The following is a 26,360-nucleotide window of genomic DNA, read 5'->3' on the forward strand; positions in this document are numbered from 1 at the left end:
ACAACTGAAATCTTTGTCTGTATTTTTCCGCCAGTTTCTAACAACTCCACCTACGACATCAGAGCAGCCAAAAATCGCCCAAGTCCCCAGGAGGAAGCGCAGGTCCCAGCAGCAGGCCTGGCTCTTCAGCTGTCTTTTGGGGGGGGTGTTTTCGTATGCATGTGCGTGCCTGCCCGAGTCCGATCCAAATAGATTCGCCTCACGTCACCTTCCTACCCACCCACCACCACCACCAGCACCACCACCACCACCACCCTGCACATAAAACATTCATTAGAGCGCAGCCCTGCGCTGCAAGAAATGTCTGTCTGAATAAGTCATTAAGTCACATTCACTCTTAAAATCTTTAAAGTTACTCCATCAGTTATGTAAAATAACTTCCAGTTTATTTATTTTTTGTTTGCGTGCGAGATCTATAAATAACTGGAGTGAAACCAGGCAAAAACGGAAGCAGGATCTCTTTCTGATTCACCTTGATTGATATGAAAATTTCCACTTTGAGATATAAGAGGAATATTTCTTGCAGCGTGATACATCCCCATAAAACATTCATCTCTGAATTCTCTCTCTCCCTCTCTCTCTCTCTCCCTCTTTCTCCCTCTTTCCGCCAAACGCACCTCGCCGCCCCGCCCTCCCTCTCCACCTCCCCGTGGTAAACGCACACTGACGCTCACCAGTGCGGCCGACATCCGTGCGCATCCACCACACTTTTCTCCATGTAGCCTACTTGGGAAATATACAGCGGGACAAGTGATCGGACTGGATATGTGCTGCGATTTTCCAAACATGGATCCAATACTGCTTTTTCGCCTGTGCCGTTGATTCTCCACTTTAACACTTTGAGCTCTTCTCCGGAGCGATTTTTGCGCGTCCTATATTTTGGGGAGGTGTCGACTGGTGTTGTCGAGTGATCCCAATTTGGATGTTTATTGCTGACTATTTTTTACTCCTTCGCCCAAATGACTGAGCTCGGGTTCAGCCGGAAACGTGGCTCCCCACTCGGGAAGACCTACGGCTAAAGTTTGAAGGGTGCAGGGGTGCTTTAGGCTGTCCGTCTCCCACCGTGCACTGGATTTGCAATTTAGCCATAAATTGCAATAAAACAGCGGATATCCTATCTGTCTCCGCACACGCTGGGATTCAATCGGCTTGGATTTATACAGCTTCTGGATATCACCCCATTCTAAATCATGAAGACCGTTAATATTGATGGTGAGTACGCATTAGACAATAGGACAGCTTTTGTAAAGTTTTCAAATAAAGCAGATCCTGCTTGGTTACTGCGCAATGATAGAATCGGGCAGTGTCATTGGTTCTGTGGAGATGCAAGCACAGATAAATCAGATGTCCTAATTGGAGTTTACTCTGCTGGCTCCTCTGGGGGTTTGGTTAAACTGGTACATGACTGATAATCTGCGCAAAAACACCTCTAATCTGCACAGTAACACATTACTCTCTCATGTTCGGTGCGGACTAAAAAGCAGCGTCAATATCAGTTATGGATATTGCGGCTGTAAACGACCTTGACTCAGTGGCTCTTAATTGAGTCATAATTCAGAGCAGATTTTGTGCATGTCCCCTTTCTTTCTCGCTTTGTGTGCGTGCGTGCGTGCGTGCGTGGAGCGGTGCGCGAGTGTGCATGCATGCGTGCGCGCGTGGAAGAGATGGAGAGAGAGAGAGAGTGAGAGGCCATGTAGTGTTTGTGGTGGTCAATATGCTCTGCATGATATCGCAACTTAACCCGGGCATCCGATCAGCCCGTCTGGACGCTGTGGGCTGAGCTTTTTGATGAAGTCTGCAGATGGTCCGCTTGGCGGCCCAATAATACCGCTTTACTCTCCAGCTCCTTGGCTTATAATTGGTGTTTTTGAGGCATCGTCCCACTCAGGGTGCCGCCAAAAAAGACAAGGAAATTGGGCCTTGTAGCTTGCACCGACTGGACGTGGAGCTATTCTAATGAGGACAAGAAATGCTCCTCTGTTCCCGCCGGAAATGGCTAAGAATTTCATTTTCTTGGCAGGAGCCGTGCTGTGGGCTGTGTGTTTATGTGCAGGGATAGGTGGAGGGAGGAGGAGGAGGAGGAAGCACCTGGCATGTCAGTGCGTGTGTGTTCCTGCACGCCTGATTGTCCCCGTGCCTGTGTTGTGTAAATATGTTTAATGCAGTGCAGAGACACTGGCATTGGCTTGTAATATGCGATAAGCAGCACCACGGTGAGATCAATGCATGTATGCAACATCCAATTTCTTCCATGAAGAGCTTGTGGAAAAACCCTCATCTCCACCCTGCCCCACCCCTGCACACACACAGACACACACACACTCCCTCTGCACACACACAGAGTGCTTATGCAACACGCTGTATACACACACTCTCCCTCTTCCTCATCTCACGTTGTTCATTACTTGGCTAAAACTGCAGGATTATGGTAAGAAAGCCGCAGATTATTGTGGGCCTGCAGAGTAACTTTGCATTTCACAACTAGCAAAATCAAAGAGGCACGTCTACTTGTGCATTCTCTTTGATATGTCACAGGGTGATGCAAATTCAAGTGCACACCCCTTCATTGGCACAGAATGGCTCTGGGTCCCTCAGACCCTTCAGGCAGGTTTTCATCATCCAACTGCTGGGGTGATTTAGCACCAGGCTTCTGACACGCACACACACCTATGTCTGATTTCTTTTTTTTTTCCTGCTGCAATTATAATTGGTATCCATCTCTCAAGGCTTCTGATTTGGCTGAGAAAATATCGCCTGTCGTGTCTTGTGTTTAAAGTGTCGGAGTGAGGAGGGACTTTAATTTACACTCTTTTTCACCCAGTCAGCATATGATCAAATGACTCTGTGGGAAAGCAGTTGCTCGGGGGTGCCATTGCTCCCTGTCTACTGCCAAGCAAAGCCAATAAAGCCCAAATGAATGGATAAAACCATTATGGTGGAACTGAAAGCTTTCTCTTCACGACTTTTAAACCACTACACAATGAGGGCGTTTTATTTTTTTTTCAATTAGTTAACTTTTGTTGTTGTTTTTGTGGTGCCTTGCCAAAAACTCTGCCCTATTTAAAAAAAAAAAAAAAAAAATAGGCCACAAGATGCAGCATCTGCGGTGGCGAGATAATTGTTTCCAACGTATCAAGCCGTAAAGAAAGAGATGGCACACAATAAACAAACAAAAAAAGAATAACAATGGCTGATTTGCATAGCGGCATTAGGTGGGGATCTAACGTCGTGCCATAAACTGACAATGAGACACGCCACATTCTGCATCCTAAAAGGGAATGTGAAATTGATCCATCTTTGTGTTTGTATTGGTGTGTATATGAGCACAGGGGGAGGGCTGAGGGGGGGATAATGTGTGTGTGGGTGTAGCGTTGCATGAGTCTGAGGGGAGGTGAGGAAGGGAGAGGCAATGTGAGAATGAAAGACAACAAGAAAGAAAGAGGATGTTTAACTGAGAAGTGGGAAGGTTGTGCAATTTGCCTGCCACTTGTGCTGCGTGCACTGTGTGTTTTTTCAGTTAAATTGTCGTCATCACATCGGTATGTCATCTGCATGCAAGCTGCAGCAAAGTGAGAGAAAAAAAGAACTGGCAGTGCTGTGTTTTCCTTCTCAACATTGACTCCATCAATGTGAAATGCTGTTTTCTTCTCTCAATGGGCCAAGGCCAGCAACAACACCAATAAAAGCACAACTCTTCTCTTGAGGCATACAAGGCTGAATAATTATGCAGGAATTTTGACTTCTAGCTGCAGAAAATGATGATAATTTATCTGCAGCTGACACGGTTGTTGATCAATACACCTGAGTCATTGATTACCCTGCCAGGTGCTGAGATTTCTGACTTTCATTTATAGCTGTTGCCGCATGAACTTCCAGACCCTCCCAGTCTCCCCGGTCTCATTTATTCACTTTGTCCAGGTATTTAACAACTGAGGTTGGTGCTATATGAGCAAGACCTTTCAGCTATGAAGACTAATAAGCCTCATTACCTGATCCGGAGACCTGAGCAGCTCAAAGAAGGAGAGATAATAAGTTCATGTTGTTGCAGTTCCTCCTGTCACCAATAGAGGCCGATAAAGGTCACAGATTGGTAGAATTGGCCTTTTGTGAGGAAGTTTTAGGGGTCAAAAGGAGTCAAAACGGTCATGATGAGTGAGAAATTCGGCTGCAACTTGAAGTCACACTAAGGAGGGTGAACAGAGGGTTTGGCTTGGTAATTCAGCTGCCACAGAACACATCAGCATTGCCCTGTGGGCTGCCACTGGATCCAACAGGCAATGACAGTAAATACAGCAGGTAATTTAAGGGTAACTGGCTCTAGTGCAGTTCAGTGCACACACCCAGCCTTTGTTGCACTTGTTTTTGTCTGTTGTGCACAACATTTTTGCTCCATCACAGCCTCACCTCTTTGTTTCTCTCACAATTCAATAGAAAAATTCATCCAATTATTTACCTATTGTTCCCCCACATTCATAATTAAAGTTTCTTAGCAACAGGCAGTGTAATAATCGTTTAATAATGATATCTAAAACTTGCCCAAAAGAGTTTTAATCCCTCTAAATATGTCCAAAATATAATTGTTCTCCTCGTGTAATGCACTGCTGGATGATATAATTACATCTCTGGAGAGGGGGTTGTTGAAATAAAATAAAGAGGATCTCATTTTTTGGACGTTTTATGTGATACATGATATGAGTTTATGTGATGATGCTGTATGCCATCAATACAAATGACAGATTATCACATTTTATTACAGTCTGATGACCCTTTTTATGATCATTTTTATAATATTTTGTAAACCCGGCTAGATTATGATCATTATGAGTGTTATATTGTGTTATTTTTAATTAAATTTGGACTATATTTGCATCATCAGTCACAACAAGATGCAAACAAAAAATTGTGATTCATGCATGAAAAATGCTCTGGATTCCTTTTACGTTTGTGATACTGTGAGCCATTGTATTCATATTTCTTATTGATTGCTCGGTGTCTAAAAGATGAAGATGTCAATATTTTGTGCTCCATAGCCCTGGTGGTATTAATGCCTTAGTTACAGTGACAGACTGCAGCAGGCTATCTGAGAGTGGATCTGCTATGTTCACTGCATTCTGATGAGCACACTCCTTCAGGGGCTTCTTTTAATTGGCCGCGCCCTTCAAGTAGCACTGCATTTGTTTATACAGTACACGCACATGCACACAGACACACACACACGCACACAGATTCCCACTGATACACACACGCAGGCATGCTGGCCTCAGATATCCTTGGAACCATCCGCTCTAGGTTATCCCAGCCTCCCAGCCCTTCACTGCTAATCAGCAAGACAGAGGAACTAAGTGGATAAACGAGAAAAATTCTATTTGTTTATACAGAGGAAGCTAAGGGGCGAAAATATACAGAAAGCAGCAGAAATGGAATACACTATTCCCTCAGATTACCAGCCCTTAATCCTCTCTGTGGGTTATTATTCTTCTGTCAGAATATTTGGAGGGACAATGAGCAGAAAACTGTAGACGCTAGCCCCCTACTCACTAAACTCCTCTCCTAAAAACAAATAAACAACAATAAGTGATGGATCAAGTCTTGAGGAGGGTGTGGGAGAAGAGGGAGGACCAGAAGAATTAGTGTTATGCAACTTTAAGGTGGCGAGGCGGGTGGAGCCTTTATGGGGGGATTTATTTATGTCTTTTACAAAAATCCACTGACACTATATCATAATCCTTTAAAGGTGCCTATGCATGACAGAGCAGATCAAAACCTCCCATGTGCCCTAAGCCCAGCCCTTAAATAAGAGAAAATTTGCACACAATATGCGGTAAAAGAAAATTTGCACACAATATGCGGTTGCATCAGAGCTGCATTCACACCAGAAGTCGTGATAAACGCCGACCGGCTGAGCCAGCAGGCAACACGAAAGCCCCCCCCCCCCTCTCCCTCCCCGGGGGGAGCAAACATGCATCTGTTGATCCCTCTAACACGGCAGTGACGTTATAGTGCTGCAGCTCCTAGCATGCACAAACAGAGCTGGCTAATTTGTTGAACAGGTTGCCCATCTCATTCCTACGGTGGCCCTGAAGTGCAAAACACAACGACAAATCAGAAAACACAACAGCAAATCACAAAACACAACAACAAATCAAAAAACATAATGACAAATCAAAAATCACAACAATAAATCACAAAACACAACAGCAAATCAGAAAACAAAACAGCAAATCAAAAAACACAACAACAAATCAAAAAATACAACGACAAAACAGAAAACAAAGACAAATCAAAAGACACAACAGCAAATAAGCGAATCAAAAAACACAACAACAAATCAAAAAACACAACGACAAATAAGCAAATCGAAAAACACAACAAAGCAGAAAACACAACAGAAAATCAAAAAATACAACAACAAAACAAAACAACGACAAATCAAAAAAATACAACGACAAATCAAAAAACACAACAGCAAATCAAAACACAACAGCAAATCAAAAAACACAACAGCAAATCAAAAAACACAACAGCAAATCAAAAAATACAACAACAAATTACTTAACACAACAAATCAAGAAACACAACAACAAAACAGATCTTTTTTGTTGTTGTGTTCCTTGATTTGCTATTTTGTTTTTTGATTTGTTGTTTTCTCATTTGCCTTTGTGATTTGCACTTCAGGGCCACCGTACATTCCTCTGCACGGTGTCATCTTTCAATCTGGGGTTGGTCACATTATGTACTCGGGACTCGACGTTCCCACTTTTTTCTGTCTGTGTGTCCGTGAAAGTTGCATGGGTTGTTCTGATCCCGTTGTAGATTGAAAGTGTGCAGCGAGCTGCCTGAGTGTTGCCGACGCTGATTATACCACAATGGGGGAGGCTGACTGATGGCCTAGTAAATTGTTAATTAGACAGAGCAGAAGCCGCTCTTAAATTAGACGCATGAATGGAGCCGCTGTCAGCCTTATAAGTCAACCCTGCTCCGCTCCTCTTCTCGCAGGCTGCCGTGCCACTCAGGTAGATAAAGTGGCTGGCTGATCCGAGATGTGAGCACAAGTACAGTGTCATTGATCACAGAGTTAGGAGGAGGGTTAGCATAACTGATAAACCAATAGATGGGTGGGTGGATGGATGTTTGTTTGGATGGAAGTTTGGATGGATGGATGGATGGATGGATGGATGTTTGTTTGGATGGAAGTTTGGATGGATGGATGGATGGATGTTTGGATGTTTGGATGGATGTTTGGATGGATGGATGTTTGGATGTTTGGATGGATGGATGTTTGGATGGATGGATGGATGGATGTTTGGATGGATGGATGGATGGATGGATGGATGGATGGATGGATGTTTGGATGGATGGATGGATGGATGGATGGATGGATGGATGGATGGATGGATTTTTGGATGGATGGATGGATGGATGGATGGATGGATGGATGGATGGATTTAGCGGTTTAACCCTCTGGAGTCCATCTATTAATTGAAAATACACGTTTTATTTACACTTATAACTTTATTTATGTATGATATGTAGACAAGCTGAGAAAGCCAGTTAAAAGTGCAATCATAGGAGCTTTCACAGTGTGACATTTATGTTTCTAGACCATTTTTAAAATGTGAATTTTCTTTCTACAATGAAAACTATTACTATTTTTTAATTTACATGCAAATAGACTGTTAGACTGTTGTGGTTTTATTATTTATTATTTTTTCTGCTGTTTTTGTGTGTATAAAAGGTAAAATTATTATTATTATTATTTTTTAAAAAGGTACTTTTCCATAGACACCTTTGTCTTTGGCAGCTTTATACTTTGTTAATTAAACAGACTGATTGCCAAGTTGTGTGGAGAAAAAGGAGCCATGCATGTGATGTAAGGACAGACTGAAAGATGCTAAACAGAGACAGAAATAAATGCATAGGAAGTTGACAAATTTGAACCAAAATCTCCTGGACTGCAGAGAAATTCAATCAAGAATTGTTTTGTCAATGAAGAGAAAATTCTCAGTCTTTTCATCTCACTTCAGTCTTTTTATTTCTCCACATTGAAAGTCAACTTGTGGGAACCCAGAGAGCTTTTTTTCATTAAGGTCACATGACATCAGAGATCACATGACCACTTTGAAAATCACCTTCAATCATATAAAAAAAACAACCTTGCAGCATTATTTCGACAACTGCACATATAGATTCCTGAGATCTTCCAGTTTCATATGATACCGGTATCTCCAGTATGTTCCTATCTATCTGATAGATAGATAGATAGACAGACAGACAGACAGACAGACAGACAGACAGACAGACAGACAGACAGACAGACAGACAGACAGATAGATAGATAGATAGATAGATAGATAGATAGATAGATAGATACTGTGTATAACTCAGGTGTTGGAGTTTTATTAAAGACGAATGATGTCCTTTTTATACCCGCCCTTGAAATAGTTTCTTTTTCATTTAGTTTGAATGAAGCTTTTGAGTGTCTTTGCTGACTCAGAGTATAAAAAACGGACTACTTGTCATATAAAAAGGACATAAAAGTAGTCAAGATTAAATCTCAAACAACATAATGAACACAAAAATATCAGAAACTCCTGTCAAAGCTGTCAAACCCTCACAGGCAGATATATCCACTTTGCTTTATATCTGCACATTTTCTACTTATATGTCAAAAATTATGTATAATAGGATATACAGTATGTGATGTGTATATTAGAAAAATTCAGTTGTCATAGATCTACAGCAGAGAGTTTGATGATAGCGGAGAGGCAGGACCATCAATACTTGGCTTCAGCAAACACGGAGGACATTTTGATATAATTAGCTGCATTTTGCTGACATACGATCTGATCTGAAGTCTGCACTCCGGTTCAGTGTTGGCGGCTGTGCTTTAAACAGCAGGCCTGTGAAGTGTTCAACTGAGTATTTTAAGAAAGAGGATATCCTGAGGAAGAAGTGCAGATTTTCTACCCCCATGGATAGATAAATATTCTCTGGTATTTTTAGCCGTGTTGATCTCATTAGCGTTTGTGACGTGAAATGGACTCCCCACCAATCCTTGTGATCATCCTTTGTGAGTGTGTGATTAGTATGCACACTCGACAGATGGGAGTTGGTGTTTTGATGCTGTGTTACTCAAGCCCTGGCACCGTGCTATTGAGGCGCTTAAAAGCCAGGAGGGGGGGGTCACCGTTCTCTACTGTAAGCATTGTTGGATCCTATTCTCCTCCTTATTTATCTTCATTCAAGGCAAAGTTCTAAAAGACCACTTCAGAAAGGACTTTGCGGCCTGCATAAATAGCTGTATATATGGCTGTTTTTATGTGAAGGACAAAAACTGTATGCTGAATTTACTGGCTGAATATGTTAGCAAGCTTTCAAAGGGTAGTTCTACAGCATGTGGTGAAAGAAAAAAGCACCTTGAGATCACGGAGCCCTTTTAATGACAGAGAGGGCGGCATACTCAGACAGACAGGCTAGACTTACCATACAATTGATAGATAGATAAGACCGGATGGGATAGATAGATTCTTTTCTATCTACTGCATCACAACAGCACACTGGAAAAAAAGTCTCCATGCACTCCATGCCATGTTTGATTCTACTGCAGCTATGTGTCTTTTCCCAAGCAAACAATCTCCACACTTTGCTTTAATGCTGTGTCAAACCAGTTACAATCATCTGGAGTAGTGGTCGACCGATACGGGTTTTTTAATGCCGATGCCGATACCGATTTTTTTGACATCAGTCTTATCCGATCCCCGTTGTTTGCTGCCGATTTTTTGGGGCAGATTCTTGAAGCCGATATTGCCTTTTTTCCCTCCAATTTTCATGATAACAAATGACACAATGATAACAAATGTTACACAAGTCTCAATTTAAACAAAAAAAGAAACATTTATTAACAAAACATTCTTGGATAGCAAACAATGTGTATGTTGTTCTAGGCCTGGAGGTGGTGGCGCCTCAGATGATCCACATATTTGATGTTTTTTTCTTTTTTCCGGTATCAGCAGCAGCTCACCAGAGAATGGCAGATGTTGCACCGAGCCTTGCCTGCTGTTGGCTCAGTGAAATGGACTAATTGATTGGCAAACACACGCACGTATCGGCCGATGCCGATACAAGTAAAAAACACAAATATCGGCCTGATATCGGTCGACCTCTAATATTGTGCACATCATTACAAGCTACACATTACAAAATCTTTAATCCATGTCATGTTTGATTCTACTGCAGCTATGTGTCTTTTCCCAATCAAATAATTTCCACACTTTGCTTTAATGCTGTGTCAAACCAATCACAATCATTCGGAGCGACACTTAGCCAAGGATGCAGTGATTGTGCATTTGCAAAATAGTGTAAGGAGGGAACTTGATTTGGTGCAAAAAGGTCTGCAAAATGAACGCTTTATAAATCAGGCCCTCCAGGATTTCAGGATCCTGCAATCGCATATTTTTCCACAGGAATTTGACCCGGCCTAGTTTCTTACAGTACAGTATTACTAAATGTTAGATGGCAAGCTCCATTCATGCTCCATGCCTGGTTATATCTGATATATGTATATATTTCCTAAATAGTAAATGGGAATGGTTCAATAAATATGAACAATACAAAAAATACATGAACAACTAGATCAAGTTATTATGTGTATCATTTTTTCTGCAGCTTTGCTTTGAGAAAAGTTCAATTCAAATAAAGTAGTCCACCATGAAATTTAAAAAAGTCCACTGTGGAATTTGAGATTTTTTTACCGTGCAATTCTGGGGGGCCTGATAAATTAGCCCGTCTGCCAGTGGCAAGAGATCAACCCATCCTTATACTTAAGGTAACTTTTACTAATTTAAACATATTGTTAAGGTTGTGATACGATGCAGTTTTGTTTGTTCTTCCTCAAGGTTAGGAAAAGTAAGTACATGGTTAGCGTTAAAAAGTTGCGAAACTACCAGAAGTGAAGAAGTGATATAGGTAAAAGGTATATATATAAGTATGAAGCCTGATGCAAGGAAGTTATGTAACTCCTGGAAGTCCTTTGTTTGATCCATCCATTTGCCCTCCAGACCACCCGAAGTGGACTTTGTCGCTCTTTATACTCATATCTTCACTTCCTCATTTGCTTTTACACTCTGTAACGCCACTCCTTTCTTTGCATCCTTCATAATTACTGCTGCCACTAGAGGGCACCGTTCACTACACAGAAATATTTTTGGCTGTTTTAAGCTACTTCACAACGACACATGGGGTCAGTTTTTGGGGGAAGACGATGTTGTGATTTGGTGGCACACAGTTCAGTTCAGTTTAACACAGAACAACCCAAGAGAATACAAAAATATAAACAACAGAGGGGGAACTGGTGCAACCAAACAACCTCATGTTGTTTGAATAAAATAAAATAAAAAGGTAAAACTGGTAAACTTACTGAGAAGTTTGAGGTGTGCAGCTCTTTACCGATTCTCTAAATTGCAAAAAAATGACAGTTTTCTTGTTTTTTCAGCCCAAATTTTTGGTGAATGATTGCAGTCAGTCCTAACCACAGTCCTAACCATTTTATTATCTGCATTTTCTTCACAATAGAAGCATTTAACTAATCTTCAATGTTCTGTTTGCATTACCCGCAACTTAGTAAAGCTCTGACTCTAGTGTAAAGAGAGTGAGCAGTGAGCCTTTTTAATCAATCATTTGTGCTGGATTACATGCATGAATCATACCATGGGCTCCTACCAATCCCTCATGCTTAGGTAGACACGAGGGATTCACATCATGGCATAGTAGTGGGCTCTGTCACTACCAATAGAATACTATGCAGAGAGATATTACTGGTATATTACTGAATGTCATTTGGAAAGTGGCATTGCTATTATTGTTTATTATTTCTTTGGCATGAAGCCCATTTTGGGATATAATTTTAGTCAAAATGTTGTTACGATGAATGTTTTCCGCAGTGCATCATAAATATTCAGTGATAGATAGATAGATAGATAGATAGATAGATAGATAGATAGATAGATAGATAGATAGATAGATAGATAGATAGATAGATAGACTCTAAAAACTAATTCAGAGGACCTTTAGTCATTACTTAAATATATATATATATTGTTGTGAAATAAAAAATCAAGTTCTGAGATACTGTTAGACTTTTTACTGGTAATTTTTATTTTATTGAGTTTGGATGAAACACAAATTATGCCTATTGATTCAATATACTATAATGACTTGTGTCAGTTTCATTTTTTTTAGTTAATTTTAAGTTCTGTTAATGTAAAAAACAATTTGATGAGGTGTAAACTGCCCACTTTCTGTCTCCTGCATGCGCCAGCTTCTTCAACTTATTTAAAACATGATGTTGGATCAACTTAAATACTTGCATTAATGCAATTATTAAGTTAATGTAACTTAGAAAAGGTAATTTCTAAACACCAGACTCAAAACATTGATTTGAATTAATGTAATAGCAGCAGTTGGCTTAACTAAAAAACTCTAGTGGAAAACATTAACATACTTTTTTTTGTTGACCCAATGTTTTATTTATTAGAGTGTAGATAGATAGATAGATAGATAGATAGATAGATAGATAGATAGATAGATAGATAGATAGATAGATAGATAGATAGATAGATAGATAGATAGATAGATAGATAGATAGATAGATAGATAGATAGATAGATAGAATATGACATTGTGCCATACTTTCCTTTAAACTTGAGCTAGAACAAAGCCTTTCAGAAACTCGGTGACATATTGTGCTTTCATACAGTCACATTGCAATACATTCACGACAGTAATGTTTCCTGTGAGCTTGGGAGGCAGTTCACAGCTGAAATATGTATGGGGAGCCCTTCAAAGGAAATAGGTCGTCACTCCTCGGGCTCGGGGGAAATTGATCTGTTATAGATGTGAAAGCTCATTCCGTAGGTGCTAAACATATATAATATATACCTGTTGTGGTGGCTTTCATACAAGAATTCCACAAATTTCAGGTGGCAGATATAACTTTCTTTCATACACAAATCAATGTCCTCAATGGCGGGTGGGAGTAAAAGGATTTGTCGAGCAGGAAATGCATAATCTTGCAACTGCTGCAGGAGTGAAGTAAGACTTTCCAAACATACTCGTATAAGTATAAAAGTGGAATCAATGAAGATCCCACTCGTCTGCTACAATCAGAGTGGCCTATAACCTTCGCTTTGTAGGAACAACACTATTGTTTATCTGGGTGTAATTGGACAGGGCTGCCCTCGCGGTGCAAAATACAGTATGAAGGGAAGGTAGCTCCCTCCAAGCTAAGTTGTAACATCTCTGTTCGGGGATGTTCATTTGAATCAGGTTTCACTCTCAGTCATCTCAGGGGCCCAAAGTAGGTCATTCTTATTAGAATGCAAATCTGACAAGTGCGCTTCAACGTTGCTCTTCCTTTGTCCCAGTGGATTGTGTGCTGCATACATAGTCCTTCCGATTCTTCCGATGCAATCCTTCTCCTTTACACCGTGTTGGTTGGTCATTCGTTCCTCTTTAATTCCATTACTGTCTCACCCACATGCACACTGTCGCTCATCTTTCTGTCTGTCTTCACTCTCAGGTGTAAATGCTGATTATCTTGTGTAGATATCAGGCCACGGCAAATTAAATGTGACCGCAGCTAGCCTGCCAGGACGTCCATTATAATGATATCTGTAATCTGCTGCGCTCAGGGGAAGCAGTGGGGAGGGAGGGGTGGGAAGATAGAGGGATGATGATGGAGGGGGATTCAGTATGTATCTGGTGGCTGGCAGGGGATAGTGGACATGGATTTTCCTCCACTGATGAGGTTCGTGTGGATGGAAGGACCATATGTCATCCATGGGTTTAAGTCCCATGAACCAAAGTACCATCAAAGGCTGAAGCACATCCAAAGCTGAGGTCATGAACCATTCTATACAGTATGCTGTGTTAGTGGAAAGAGGATTTTTTCCCCCCTTATAAGGCAACCTGGTCTCACAGGAATCCGTGAAATAGCCACAGATTTGCTTAACTCAAAATCCGTGGAATAGCCACGGAATCACTCAAATTTCTGTGTAACTGACACGGATTTCGCTACAATTCAAGTTAATGACAGCCATATCCCGTGGCTATTCCAACATACAAAGTGATTATGTACATTCACTGAGTGAATATTTACAAAATAAAACATATATTTCTCGCTAGAAATGTGATCAAAATCCATTTTTATGCAGAAACTAAGTCAAAATATTGATTTTTTTTCACTAAAAATGAGAGAACTGTCCGCCATGTTTTTTGTTCTGACCGCCGGGACCTTGAAAGTCACGTGACTTGGAACAAACCAATAGGAAAAAATATCCATGGAATAGCCACGGGATATGACTGTCATTAACTTACATTGTAGCGAAATCCGCGTCAGTTTCACGGAAATTTGAGTGATTCCGTCGCTATTCCACGGATTTTGAGTTCAGCAAATCCGTGGCTATTCCACGGATTCCTGTGAGACCAGGTTCTATAAGGCCCAAGCATGCAAGTGCCAGGTTCCCAATGTTCTCTAGCACTGAAAGTGTGAGGAACCTATTGTATTTCATAGAGATTATTGTTATTTTTATGCTGCAAGACCTTTTTGAGGGGCTTAGTTTGCTCAAAATCTATACTTCTTTTTTCTTATTCTATGTTTTAACTGCATTCTCAACTGCTGTATGTTTTTAATGAAATTCTTTAATCTTTAAGGTGAGCCGAAGGCAAATTTCCACCATGGTGGATAATAAAGATGTATTGTATTATTGTATTGTATTAAATCGTGTGGAAATGATTGCAAAAATGACAAATTGTGCAGTGATGAGGCTTGGGTGTGGACAGCAGGTTCCTTTTTTAATTTCCACCTGACAGAAAGTCAACCATCTTGGATTTTTGTGTTAATTTTTATTCCAAAGACTTATTGTATTGAAGGACCTTGTGGGAAACTCACAAAACTTACACACACATACTGAAACTAATTATTTTTGATTTGATATCAGCATCAAGCTGGCTGTGATGCTTCCCTAATTAACTTTTAGATTTTGAGCACAATTTTATGCCTTTGTAATACTAGAAAACTCACTAAACTCGGCACACACATCAAACCTGTAAACATTAAACAAATATACAAGGATTGCATCATACATATACATACATTAGTGAGTGTCTCTCTCTTTAAAAACCAGACATTGGATTTCAGTCAGTGCATTTTAGTTTTGTTTTTTATCCACATTTTGCACAGGTGAAAAACCTTCAATTTTAACCCTTTATTTTATTTTTGACTACAATATTTTTGCTAGTAGGGGAATCACAATTCACCAAAACCATGATTCAGTTTGACTTTTGATTCCATTTTTTTTTCAGGACTTCAGGCCATACCACTTTGAGATTATCAAGTCTTGTAAAGATCATCATTAGTTTTACACCCTGACAACTGTCACTCACATTTTCATCTTCTCAACAAGATGCTACATTAAGTGTTAAGTGTGATAAAACCACCACAGTTGTCTGAATTATTTCACACTAAAGGTCATATGGTCAAATATCAGATTTTGCAGATGCTGCTTATGATTTTAATGATTGATTGAGAGCTCAGTTTGATCAACATCTCCGATTTATCATTTAAATCAGGTATGGGCAACTTAAATGCTGGCGGGGGCCACAATTTTTCATGTTCACTACCACAGGGCCACATATAGGACCGTGCACATAACCAGATATGATGAAACTGCAATTTTAAATATGTTTACAGTGCAGTAACTTAACATATTTCATGCTCAAATGCATGTACACTGCAAACAAGGTGTGTCTAAAAACAAGATAAAAACACTAAATCTGAGGGAAATGATCTTGCTGCATGGACAGATAATTTACCTTGACAAGATTACTTAAATTAAGATTGTTAAATCTAGAAATAAGCATGTTGAACACTTAAAATAAGAAATTAACGCCTCGTTTCAGGCTGCAGGAGTGAAAATGAATCCTCCTCACTTGTTATTTTCCGGTATCAGAATGATGACAACAATTAGAAATATAATGGTTTGTAGGCTCTACAGCGGAGGTCTCAAAATTACTAAAAAAAGACAGAAAATGACAGAAAAAAAACTAAATTACTTTAAAAAGACACAAAATGACCAAAAAATTACACAAAATTATTAAAAAAAGACACAAAATGACCAAAAAATACACAGAATTACCCAAAAAACTTGACAAGATTACTTAAATTAAGATTATTAAATCTAGAAATAAGCATGTTGAACACTTAAAATAAGGAATTAACTCTTAAAACAAGATCAATTATCTAACACTTTTAAATCTAAGTATGTTTTATCTTAAGAACCAAATAATTTGCAGTGTATAACAGTATAAATAGGAATACAAAAAGTTTGAAGCAAATAAAAAATAACCACTTACTGTGATTTCTTTTTTTTTTCAGTGCAACAACAGCAGACCAACTTTAATTCTAAGAAGTAATTTTGTGCATTTTTACACTGCACTTTTAAGATTTCATGCCCAAATGCATGTAGTTGTACTGAGGGCCACTTCAAGTGAGGGTGCGGGCCGTATGTGGCCCCTGATTTAAATAATAACACCATTTGTGCCAAATACTGCTTGTTGCTTTGTTTCTGCACCAGTGTTGATTTGACATCTTTATCCTTGAGTTCTAGTTCCTTTCCACTCGTGTGTGATGAACGTTATCTTCACAGTCGTGCGGTAGCAACAACAATCTCCATGCCTACCTTCTATTGTCCTAATTCAAACCAGCGCTGCCGCTAGAATTGCAAAATGTATTGATTTTCCCCAAGAAAGCTCCACGCTGTGTGTTAGAAACCGCAAACGTAGATGCTTCCCTCTCCCTCGTACGTTATCAGTCAGTGTTTAGATCCTGCAGTGCAGCATTTTGACACGACTCTCAACGCATTAGAGCAGGCGGGAGACCTGCATAAAATTTTCCCGTGGAATCCCTTTGACATTCGGGATCGGAGAGCACAAAGGAAAAATTGATCTGATAAGCGAAAAGATTGTTGTGGGGATATGTCGCTGTCGCGGTGCGTCAGCTTGGCTCCGTTTCCAAAAGCTCTAATCAGAAATGGTGCTTGTTTTCACATGCCTGTCCGTGTTCCCAGCAAAGCCTATCATCACAGCAATTATTCCAGTGAGGGAGATGAGCACTGCCAACACTCCATCTCCGAGCTGTAAACAAATTATGCTGAGGGGTCTTGATGATGTCTGTGTGAGGAACGAAATAATCGGAGACCGGTGCTGATGGTCCCACTGTGCCTTCTCGGGTCCTCAGCCAGCGAAAACTCTCCGGGGTGAAAAACTCCGGCGCTACTGGGAGGAAGCTGGCTGCTGCAGCAGATGCATGGTGAATCTGTAACGCATTGTTTTTACTCTCATCAAAAACTCACACCCCGCTCTACTTGTTTGGATAATGAGTTTTGACAGATCCAGCTTTTTCTCTGTTAGCATAAATCAAAGCTTGAAATTTCCACCTGGCACTTTCAAGAAGTAATTGATGAAGATACAACTGCCATATGCACCCTTAAACGAAATATAATTCAACTTGATGCCATTAAGTCAGAGGAGGTTAATTTCACTGACATGATTTCGTAATTAGTCAAACAACTGCTGGCTTGTGTTTTGATCTATCGCATGTTTAAGCTCCTTTGTCTTGTGGAAATTTCTGGTGGTTTTCAATAAATCTTTCAGTGGTTTTGCCGTGGGTAATTGACAGGTTATGTTTTCTCCCCCTCCATCGCTCCCTTGGAAGGCATTAGCATATTGAGTTTCGTGCCTGACTGTGAAGCGATTCCCACCATGCCTTTTAAAAGGCGACGCATGAATAGGCTGCACATTACACCGCAGAGAAATACGAGACAGCAGAGAGAGCGCCACTCTTCCTCCACTTTTTCCTCTCAGTCGTACACACTTCAGCGGGACGAGCTCGACACACACACACACATATGCACCGGCTGCTTGAACCCCCTGCTGCTTGCTGACTCACACAAGGTTTAGGAGGCGGACCGTATTTCAGGTGAGGTGAGTAGTACATGTTACATTCCCATCTCCCACTGTTAACTCTGGAGAAACAGCCATGAAATAGGTACAGCTTCCCCTCCAAGTTTAAGACACCTCAGCCTCACCTGGTTTCTTACTTGTTTATTGCTGCTCTAGTTACACGGAAATCAGGGCTTAGCGATGTAAAATCACACCTAGAAATACTGGAGACTGGGTCACAGAAATGGAAATGAGGCACCTTTCATCCAAAAGTCTAGATTTATTGTCAGACTAATTAATGATGAGGAATTTGGAGAATTTTCCTTGTTTATTACTGCTCTAGTTACACGGAAATCAGGGCTTAGCAATATGAAATCACACCTAGAAATACTGGGTACTGGGTCACAGAAATTGAAATGCTGAGGCACCTTAAACCAAACGTCTAGATTTATTGTCGGACTGATTAATGATGATGAAACTGAAGGATCCTCCTTGTTTATTACTGCTCTAGTTAGTCTGAAATCAGGGCTTAGCGATGTAAAATCACACCTAGAAATACTGGATACTGGATCACAGAAATGGAAATGCTGAGGCACCTTAAACCAAACGTCTAGATTTATAGTCGGACTAATTAATGATGATGAAACTGAAGGATTTTCCTTGTTTATTACTGCTTTAGTTACACTGAAATCAGGGCTTAGCGATGTAAAATCACACCTAGAAATACTGGATACTGGATCACAGAAATGGAAATGCTAAGTACCTTTCCTCCGAAAAGTCTAGATTTATTGTCAGACTAATTAATGATGATGAAATTGAAGGATATTCCTTGTTTATTACTGCTCTAGTTAGACTGAAATCAGGGCTTAGCAATGTAAAATCACACCTAGAAATACTGCATACTGGATCACAAAAGTACTTTTCCTCCGAAAAGTCTAGATTTATTGTCAGACTAATTAATGATGATGAAATTGAAGAATTTTCCTTGTTTATTACTGCTCTAGTTACACGGAAATCAGGGCTTAGCAATATGAAATCACACCTAGAAATACTGGGTACTGGGTCACAGAAATTGAAATGCTGAGGCACCTTAAACCAAATGTCTAGATTTATAGTCGGACTAATTAATGATGATAAAACTGAAGGATTTTCCTTGTTTATTACTGCTCTAGTTACACTGAAATCAGGGCTTAGCATTTCCATTTCTGTGATCCAGTATCCAGTTTCTAGGTGTGATTTTACATTGCTAAGTACCTTTCCTCCGAAGAAGTCTAGATTTATTGTCGGACTAATTAATGATGATGAAACTGAAGGATCCTCCTTGTTTATTACTGCTCTAGTTAGTCTGAAATCAGGGCTTAGCGATGTAAAATCACACCTAGAAATACTGGATACTGGATCACAGAAATGGAAATGCTGAGGCACCTTAAACCAAACGTCTAGATTTATAGTCGGACTAATTAATGATGATGAAACTGAAGGATTTTCCTTGTTTATTACTGCTTTAGTTACACTGAAATCAGGGCTTAGCATTTCCATTTCTGTGATCCAGTATCCAGTTTCTAGGTGTGATTTTACAATGCTAAGTACCTTTCCTCCGAAGAAGTCTAGATTTATTGTCAGACTAATTAATGATGATGAAACTAAAGGATTTTCCTTGGTTATTACTGTTCTAGTTAGACTGAAATCAGGGCTTAGCAATGTAAAATCACACCTACAAACACTAGGTACTGGGTCGCAGAAATGGAAATGCTGAGGCACCTTAAACCAAAGTCTAGATTTATTGTCGGACTAATTAATGATGATGAAAATGAAGGATTTTCCTTGGTTATTACTCATCTAGTTACACGGAAATCAGGGCTTAGCCATGTAAAATCACACCTAGAAATACTGGATACTGGGTCCCAGAAATGGAAATGAGGCACCTTTAATCAAAAAAAGTCTAGATTTATTGTCAGACTAATTAATGATGATGAAATTGAAGAATTTTCCTTGTTTATTACTGCTCTAGTTAGACTGAAATCAGGGCTTAGCAATGTAAAATCACACCTACAAACTGGATACTGGATCACAGAAATGGAAATGAGGCACCTTTACTCCAAATGTCTAGATTTATTGTCGGACTAATTAATGATGATGAAAATGAAGAATTTTCCTTGGTTATTACTGCTCTAGTTAGTCTGAAATCAGGGCCTATCAATGTAAAATCACACCTAGAAATACTAGATACTGGATCACAGAAATAGAAACGCTAAGTACCTTTCCTCTGAAAAGTCTAGATTTATTGTCAGACTAATAATGATGATGAAACTGAAGGATAGGAGCCTTAGTTTCACCTCCAATTCAATCTGTCTTTCATCAATTGTCATTCCCTGCAAGTATCTTCATCTTCAACATCAAACTGAACTTAATACCTTATTAGAATTACATAGGCTACTGTATATAGCCTAGATAATTAGGAGGGGCTTTTAAAATCAATTGCACTGCAGAACAATCAACTTGAGCGTACCGTCTGTATCAGAAAAACCGCAAACGTCCATATGTCTACATTAATTAATTGTAGGAATCAGCAGATAAAAGTTGGCAAAGTATAAGAAATGTAGATGCAAAGATTTTAAATAGATTAATAAGTAACAAGGGAATATGAAGACGCATCACAAAGACAAATCTAACGGATACAATTTAATATTAAGGTGATTAAATGGAAACACGGCTTGCTTTAATTGTCTTTTAAATAAACGTATGAATTAATTAGTTGGAAAATCAGGGTATAATAATTTATTTCCACTTTGTGCATCAAACAGGGAATTCCATTGTCGCAGTAGTTATCTCATTCTGAAGACTGGATGAATGGTGCACACAAAGAATCTAATGAATACAACTTGTCCTTGCAGAAACATTGTCCTTACTATCCTTGTGTATTCTGGTATTTTCAGGATGGTTCAAGGACCTTACTACCAACATATTTCATTCTTCAGAAGGTAGATAATACTGACAACTAAAACATGGTTTGGATGTTCTGCATTGTTGTGCACCACCAGTTAATTTGAAGTTTTTCTTAGCTTGGTTCTATTTCTGTATTTCTCAGTTCAGATCGTGACTTAAAAGTTCAAGATTCCTAAGTTTTGCTTTACATTACTATCTGCACTTTCTTATAGATTGTCTGTCGTTCTAGTCTTAGTCAATTGGGACTGCTTTTGTTATTTTTTATACTTTTTCATGCTGAATGACTTATTTCTAAGAAACGTATGAGCATGTCTCTGCTAAAGATTCAATCTGAAATGGTGTTTTTGTATGCTTCTTTGTAAAGAAAATCAGATTTGAAGATGTGTCTATTTATTTAACTACTCGATTTTCCACATTTTGACGATTTGTTGAATGAGTGATGGAAAAACTTCAGAATCTAGCAGAATAGTCCTATTACAAAGATCCCGCCAAAGTAAAGGCAAAAACACAGCTCTTATCACCAAAGATCCTGTCAAAGTAAAGGCAAAAACACAGTGCTTAACACCAAAGATCCCGCCAAAGTAAAGGCAAAAACACAGAGCTTTTCACCAAAGATCTCGCCAAAGTAAAGGCAAAAATACAGTGCTTATCACCAAAGATCCCGCCAAAGTAAAGGCAAAAACACAGAGATTACCACCAAAGATCCCGCCAAAGTAAAGGCAAAAACACTGATTTGCACCAAAGATCCCGCCAAAGTAAAGAAAATAACACAGTGCTTAACGCCAAAGATCCCGCCAAAGTAAAGGCAAAAACACTGCCTTGCACCAAAATCCTGCCAAAGTAAAGGCAAAAACACAGAGCTTTGCACCAAAGATCTCGCCAAAGTAAAGGCAAAAATACAGTGCTTATCACCAAAGATCCCGCCAAAGTAAAGGCAAAAACACAGAGATTACCACCAAAGATCCCGCCAAAGTAAAGGCAAAACACAGTGCAGATCACCAAAGATCCCGCCAAAGTAAAGAAAATAACACAGTGCTTAACACCAAAGATCCCGCCAAAGTAAAGGGAAAGACACAGAGCTTTACACCAAAGATCTCGCCAAAGTAAAGGAAAAAAAACAGAGATTATCACCAAAGATCTCGCCAAAGTAAAGGCAAAAACACAGAGATTACCCCCAAAGATCCCGTCAAAGTAAAGGCAAAAACACAGTGCTGATCACCAAAGATCCCGCCAAAGTAAAGTCCTATCTGTCAGCCCCATAGAGAGGTCTTTGTACCAGCATAAAGTATTAGTTTTGCTGTGGCTGGTAAACTATTGTCATATTTCACATTAAACATTAAAAAACCTTGTGGTTTGGGCGTCCTGGTGACTCACTGGGAGAGCATATACCACTAAGGCTGAGTCCCTGCTGCGGTGGATCCGATATTGTTTCCAGCCCGAGGTCCCTTTGCCCCATTGTCTTCCCTTCCACCTCCCCCTTCCATTCTCTCTGTAGCTGTCTAAAAAAGCTGGGAAAAATGCATGCAATGCAATACATGTTTGTTAAGTCATTGAGTATCACAGAATGAGAGAACCCAATGGTGATTGACTTTAAGGCTCAATGGCGAAAGCCTGTACATTTATTGGGTGTCTGTGGTGACATTCCCAGGAAAAACAAAAGCAGCACACACCCAGCAGTGACTGGTCCTCCAGAGAGGACCTCGTTTGTCTTAAAGAAAGTAGACTGTGTGTGAACCTTACCAGTGACTGCTTATTTTAGACAGAATTCTCCTCCCCTTCTGCTTTTTGCTAATGCTGTTACATGGGCACCATTGCTGCGCTCTGGGCTTAGCTTTGCCTAAGATGATTGGCCTAACCCATTATAATTTCACATGTAGGGTTTGTATTTCTCAGACTTTTCTCCAGTGCCAGCACAGTGCTAAAATTAAGTCCTCTCAAGTGTTGAATAGCCAGACCTAATGCAACAGACTTGCTCTTCAAATCAGTTATAGCACCATACAGTTTTTTCACAGTTGCGAGTAAACAGTTAATATTGCTGAACAGATAAAAAATGAACAATGACTATTGACGATGAAAAAACACAGTGCTTATCACCAAAGATCCCACCAAAGTAAAGGCAAAAACACAGTGCTCATCGACAAAGATCCCGCCAAAGTAAAGGCAAAAACACAGTTCTTATCACCAAAGATCCCGCCAAAGTAAAGGAAGTAACACAGAGATTATCACCAAAGATCTCACCAAAGTAAAGGCAAAACCATAATGCCTATCACAAAGATCCCGCCAAAGTAAAGGCAAAAACACAGTGCTTAACACCAAGATCCCGCCAAAGTAAAGGCAAAAACACAGAGCTTTTCACCAAAGATCCCGCCAAAGTAAAGGCAAAAACACAGTGCTTATCACCAAAGATCCCGCCAAAGTAAAGGCAAAACACAGAGCTTTTCACTAAAGATCTCGCCAAAGTAAAGGCAAAAACACTGCTTTGCACCAAAGATCCCGCCAAAGTAAAGGCAAAAACACTGCTTTGCACCAAAGATCAGTCAAAGTAAAGGCAAAAACACAGTGCTTATCACCAAAGATCCCGCCAAAGTAAAGTAAAAATACAACCCTGATTCCAAAATAGGCATTGTGTAAAATGTTGAAAAAAAACAAAAAAACTGAAAAAAGTTAATCAGTTAGTACAAAAACTGCCTTTGTACAGTTTCTAAACAAATATGTGTGTCTTTTTATCTACGTTTTAGACAATGTCCCAACATTTTTGGAATCAGGGCTTCTACATTCAGAAATCCTCGGAGGTCACTTGCGGTATCACAGTATTTCCCGTCAAGGGATTCTATCTGCACACAAAGTCGTAATAGAGACCTGCTATTTCAAAAGCCATAGCACACAATGCATTAGAAACCATAACCAGCCATTAGCTTCCTCCAGCGTGAGAGCACTGCACCTCACCTGGCATTACTCAGCAAATGGAGGGTCTGGAGCCTGGAAACTTTATTGCAGATGAGCGGATGAAAGGAGATATGGTTTACTGACATGGACTTTATGGCCCTCTCTTCCTCAAAGCGGCATCATTTACTGAAGCTGCAGGCTTTTTATATGGGGGGATGCATTTATTGGGCAAACATTGTTGACTAAAGCTGAAATAACTATGTGTTTGTGTTATTTCAGGCCGCTTTCGCTCTTGAAAGACTGGGCTCTTATTGTAGCTTTTGTTATTTTTCCAGTTTTGCTGTACTCATATTCTTTGTTTTTCATCATCCCAAGGATATGTTTACTTTATTTTGACAGGAAGATGTCATAATAAAGTCCCTTTCTCTCCCCTGACAATAGGCACTGCTGATGTTTCATCTCCTCCAGTGGAAACTTATTCGACATTATGTAACTGACATTGAAACTGCTCCTCTATAAGGATTCCTCTGTCAATACAGCAGCTCTCTAATTATGTCCTTTTCATATCAGAGCAGAGAGTGAATGCTGCCTGATATGGTTCTGGAGTACGTGATGCCTTCTTTATTACTGAATGGGTTTATCCAGCCCGCCCTCTGCCATATCTCATTGAGAAGGTGGTGCACAGGAGGATAGAGTCGGAGCGGTGCATATTGGGACTGTATTACAGTATCGACTCCTCGTCCACTTAACTGGAGAATCAGCTCCGTTTACGACTAATTAAAGCCATTAAAGGGGGCACACGCTAATGCATTTTTGCACTGATAACAGAAACATGGGCGGCGGTGGCAGCCAAGCTCATTTTACCGGCAGGTCAAGATGAGAGTAATTAACTGGGTATTAAAGTGGCAGCGTGACGTGGACGCCGGCTCTCAGACGAGACAAAGATGGAGGCTCGGGTGCAGAGTCCTGATACGGGTGTCATCATCGAAATTCTGGCAGATCGCTGCTCACGCTTCACGCTTTTAAGTTCAAAAGCTCTCCTCGAGGACACTTGTGGAGAAAAAATAAAAATCTGTAATGACACAAAGATGAGCTTAAAATGCTTCGCTAATGAGAGTATTACATGAGAAGAGCTCAGATTTTTTTAATTGAAATTGTGGATCAGCATCAAAAACGCCTGCATTCATACTGTATTTGTACTTTATCTGCAAGACAATGATGATAAGGATATATTAAGATAAAAAGCCTGCAGCAGTTAAAGGTGGTGGAGACAGAAGAGTTTGAGGACGTGATGAAAAGCTGATTACAGCTCCAGATTCTGCTTTTGTTAGACTACGTTCATGTTGCAGTATTTGCTGAAATTCCACCTCACTTTGGAGCAATTCTCAAGAGCAACTCTTGAGCAAAATTACAGGGTTACATCATCCGAATTTACATAAAATTGTCTGCCGATTAACTGAGTTTTGAACCGCCATGTACCAAGTTGTTGCTACTTTACAGCATTTTCATTATCTGCAATTCTAATGGAGGATTATGCAGGTTAAATGCATGAAGGACTTGCATAATGGCTACGAATGCACACACAAAGTTGTTATTGCTGTGTAGACGGCCATTATTCCAGAAACAGCAGCTGACAACAGCCTGCAGCCTGTGAGCAGGAAGGCTTTTACTTCCTCTATGTGATGTACACATCCCATCATACAAACAGTGAAGGACGCTGATCTATACCCAGTGGTGAAAAGTAACATTACCTATCTTTATTCTACCTTAATACTGTACTTATATCCAATTTTCAGGTCTTTTTTAAGTATTTTAATTCCGTACCACTTAAAATTTCTACTTTAAATACATTTATATACAGTTATGCATTACTTACAAACTATATGATCAGTTTATAAAATATGATGCTTCATGCTTTCATGCATTGAGCAGACCTGTAGAATGCAGAATCCATTGGTGATATCTTGTTGGGGAGCAGGCGAAATAACTCTCCGGAAAAACTGACATGGCCATTTTTACAGGGTTCCCTTGACCTCTGACCTCAACGTATCTGAATAGGGTTGCAAAGGGGTGGAAAATTTCCAGAAACATTCAAAATCTGAAACCTTCCATGGGAATTAACTTGAAATTGGGGGTAATTTAAACAAACTGTATCATATTCAAACATAAATATAAACATTTTGTTTTGTCATAAGCAGACATCCATGCAAAATAATACAATTAAAAAAACATTTAATTTCAACAGATGTGTTTGTAAGTAGAACTTTATCAAGTTGTAATTATTTTATTGAAAAAAACAGTTCTTTCACTGGAGAACAAAAACGTGAAAGTTGAATTAAATATTACTAATGAAACAAGCCCCTTTCCCTCCAAAAAAGTCCCATTCAACATGTAAATGAATTGATCATGTGATGGAGGAATGCACAGTGCATGTAGGGGGCGTGGCCTCATTAGGGGGCGTGGCCTCAGTAGGGGGCGTGGCCTCCGTAGCCCTGCAGTAAGCTGTGTGCGTGTGATTGAGGAATAGCAGA

The 26,360-nt window shown here is 39.9% G+C and overlaps 1 protein-coding gene across 1 annotated transcript in view; it reads left to right on the forward strand.

The window, feature by feature from the left end:
• The first annotated feature begins 681 nt into the window (after positions 1-681).
• The window catches only part of rtn4r (reticulon 4 receptor), a 69,166-nt gene continuing 43,487 nt past the window's right edge, over positions 682-26,360 (forward strand). Inside the window, exon 1 of the mRNA XM_059337540.1 lies at positions 682-1,212. Within this exon, the coding sequence (XP_059193523.1) occupies positions 1,191-1,212 (22 nt within the window). The 5' untranslated portion in view covers positions 682-1,190. The remainder of the gene's footprint in view (positions 1,213-26,360) is intronic.

This window comes from Centropristis striata, chromosome 7 (assembly GCF_030273125.1).
Source record: "Centropristis striata isolate RG_2023a ecotype Rhode Island chromosome 7, C.striata_1.0, whole genome shotgun sequence".
NCBI lineage: Eukaryota > Metazoa > Chordata > Actinopteri > Perciformes > Serranidae > Centropristis > Centropristis striata.